The sequence below is a fragment of the Spea bombifrons genome, chromosome 2 (assembly GCF_027358695.1).
Source record: "Spea bombifrons isolate aSpeBom1 chromosome 2, aSpeBom1.2.pri, whole genome shotgun sequence".
Lineage (NCBI taxonomy): Eukaryota > Metazoa > Chordata > Amphibia > Anura > Pelobatidae > Spea > Spea bombifrons.
In genome coordinates, this window is record NC_071088.1 from 26480236 (window position 1) to 26483526 (window position 3291).

At 40.5% G+C, this 3291-nt stretch overlaps 1 protein-coding gene across 1 annotated transcript; it reads right to left on the reverse strand.

Moving 5' to 3' along the window:
• Positions 1 to 208: 208 nt before the first annotated feature.
• On the reverse strand, positions 209 to 2482 carry LOC128474844 (techylectin-5B-like). The gene is made up of 3 exons (XM_053457247.1): positions 2380 to 2482; positions 1743 to 1910; positions 209 to 1514 (listed from the first exon to the last, which is right to left on the reverse strand). Exons 1-3 carry the CDS (start codon positions 2381 to 2383, stop codon positions 511 to 513), a joined length of 1176 nt encoding a protein of 391 aa, XP_053313222.1. The 5' UTR covers positions 2384 to 2482; the 3' UTR covers positions 209 to 510.
• Between the last annotated feature and the right edge of the window lie 809 nt (positions 2483 to 3291).

Consider the following 3291-nt stretch of genomic DNA (forward strand, 5'->3'; position numbering starts at 1 on the left):
GTAATTGTATTTCTCATAAACACTGATAGTAGGGTGGGCTCAGAGTGACAGCCATGCCTGAAACTTATGTCTGTTATTTTCACTAAAGAGATTATTTAAACATTTGACACCTAAAACAGAGTTCCTGGCACCCCTTGTGTTAACTGCCATCTGTGTCTGTGACAGCGAGGTTATGAATTTAAGAAAAACTTTTACTCAAAGCCACAAGTGGTGTGAAAACAAACTCATCATTTATTCTATTAGTATAGAGTGTGTCTGGATCGCTAAAAATATACAGATTGGGTTTCTAGTGTATAAAGTCATAGAATCACTCTGAGATAACATTAAAATGGTACTGGCTTCAATAAGAGGGACCAAACCAGAAAAGAAAGCTCAGTTTACAATAAATTGTGCAACACAATAAAAAGGGCAGGGGTAGGCGTGAAGATTCTTCAAACACTACCAATCCAGGAGCTTATTGGAATCATGTGAAAAAAAAAATATACATGTAATAAGAAACAATGTGTTAATTTATTTATTGTCTTCACAAGGATTAGGTGTTGGGTCTACATTCCCTCCACCACCTCCTCCTCCATCACCGCCTCCTCCATCTCCGCCATCACCACCTCCTCCGTCTCCGCCATCACCACCTCCTCCGTCTCCGCCATCACCACCACCTCCGTCTCCGCCATCACCACCTCCTCCGTCTCCGCCATCACCACCTCCTCCGTCTCCCCCATCACCACCATCACCTCCTCCACCATCACCTCCTCCACCGTCTCCGCCATCACCTCCTCCACCATCTCCACCATCTCCTCCATCACCTCCTCCACCGTCTCCCCCATCACCTCCTCCGTCTCCCCCATCACCTCCCCCATCTCCCCCATCACCTCCCCCATCTTCTGGGCAATTATACACTGGCTGTATAAGGATCTCACTGGAATAACAGTCCCCTCGACATAACTGGTGCCAGTAAATGCCAGTACCAGAGTTAAGATTAGCAAACCTACAATTGTCGTACCACCAACCACCCCCTCCAACAGATGCACAGTTCACCCCAGACAAATCATTGTCCCTGTCATAGGTTGAAAATCTCATGTTATCATGTCCCGCATTAGGTTCTCCAGAAGTCATAGCATCCCCAGCATTTCCTGAGTAGCGACCAAGCCGAATCCGATAACAACTCTGCTCCCCTTCGAGGGAGAATGAGTCATAGTGGGCAGTATGCACTGTTTGAAACGATGTGCGCATTTTAAATTGTATACGATGCAACTGTTGCATGGTCAAAAGATGAATATGCTCATTACCCAACCAATAGTCACTTCGTGGGTCTCCAAACCCCCTCTTATAGCTCTCCCAGGAAGCTTCCCATTGCTTTGGGTTCTTTCGACAGTTCTTCTGTATGACTGTCCATCCCCCTTCTGCTGCAGTTAGTTCACAGCGGACTACTAATTGCTTCCCCGCCACAGGCTCGACCACATATAGACCACTTTGACCACTCTTTATGGCACTGCAGCTTTTTGGATAAGGTTTCGCTGTGAAGCAAGTCATAGATTTTACATGAATGCAATTATTAACCAAGCAGATTACATGATTATACAGATTAGTGGCAAATCTGTAGCATTACTAAATACAAACAGACTTCCAATTACCGTTTCTAAACATGTATATCATGTGTTTGCTGAAAAAATGTTTGGTCAATGGTTGCCAAAACTAGCTTGTTATAATCACTCTTGCTAGGATTGTTCTGCTTTAATACTCACCATTGCTCTCTGTTTGATAATTCAAAATTTCTTGTACATTTATTCCATTCAGAAAATGGCTGTTTTGAATACCGACAAGCACAGTTTTCTCCAGTGGGTTTCCATACACAGAACCTAAAGCCCCTCCAAGCAAGAGCCAGAGCAAAGACCCAAGCTTCCCTTGGACCCCTGTGTAGGACAAGACACCTTGTGAAGTAATATTCATTCAGCTAGTTAATAACAGGCTTGATTGCCTCTGTAAGTACAAACTATATTAATATTGAAATCAGGCATGAAACTACGGCCACCTAAAATTATACTTCTAGGAAGTCCTGTGATTGTGAAAATAATATAGATCAACATGAGGATACAATATAATCATGTCCATTCACGTGCCTTTTTGTTATAAAAGATACTTGAATTAAATAGAAATACTGAGTTAATGAACATTGCAGTTTTATGATATAGAAATGGATGGACAATTGAACAAATGCATTCAAGTATTTTGTTCACCTGAGTAAATGCATTTGAAAAAATACAAATTAATAATGCCTAATTTGAATTCAATAAATACTATTGCAATCTATATAATTTTATTCACAGAAAGACAGAACTCTTGAATTGTTTTGCACATCACTTTAAAAGAAAAGCCACTTACCCATTATTGTCCAAGAAGAGCTGGGCTTCTGTACCTCACACCAACCCAACAGCTATTTAAACCATTTATGCAAAGGGAGGGGAGATATATTATTGAGTCAGCACAGCTGCTAACCTGGGGTAAATGGTGTTTAATAACTGGGCGTGAAAGCCCAAGATGGCATGTTTGAGAAAATCTAGATTACATGAAGATATCAGTAGAATTAGACATGGATGTTGTATAAAAATGTTGGCTGTTTTTGATATAAGGCCAGAGCAATGATTCAACTTGAAAATAACACAGAGAACTGTGCTGACTGAGAAGTGATTCTGCATCTTGCAGTGACAGAGGGAGAGAGCAAAAACAGCTGAGTAGAACAGCAGAAGAGCAGATGGTTTGAAAGAAATGTATAGCTGCAAATTGTATACTGCGAGAAAAGAGCAAAGTGAAAAATTCAATTTCAAGACCCGAACAAACCACACACATAGCCAAAAAAATACCATGTGGTGACCCCGTGAGCACAGTGACTGGTATTTCAATAGAGAGTGTAGAACATCAAGAGACCACTACACAAATTTATATTACATGGGAATTAAAAGTGCTCTCCTGGGCACCTGTCAATATCAAGATTTAGCAACTCTTTCAAAACAGGAGGAGGAGAATACTAGTACTGAAAAACTCCTGAACCCTTTTCTCCACACATTTATATATAGGTAATGTTCTAGATACACTTAAAGAAAAAAACAAAAATAAGATTGTGTTTAAACATATAGATAATTATCGGGAGCATGCAGTGGAACAGAGAAACAAGTAAATTGTAAATATGTGTGTGTGCACATATACAGTCGTGTGAAAAAGTACACCCTCTTTGAATTTAATGATTCTACATATCAGGGCATAATTAACAATCAACTGTTCCTTAGCAGGTCTTAA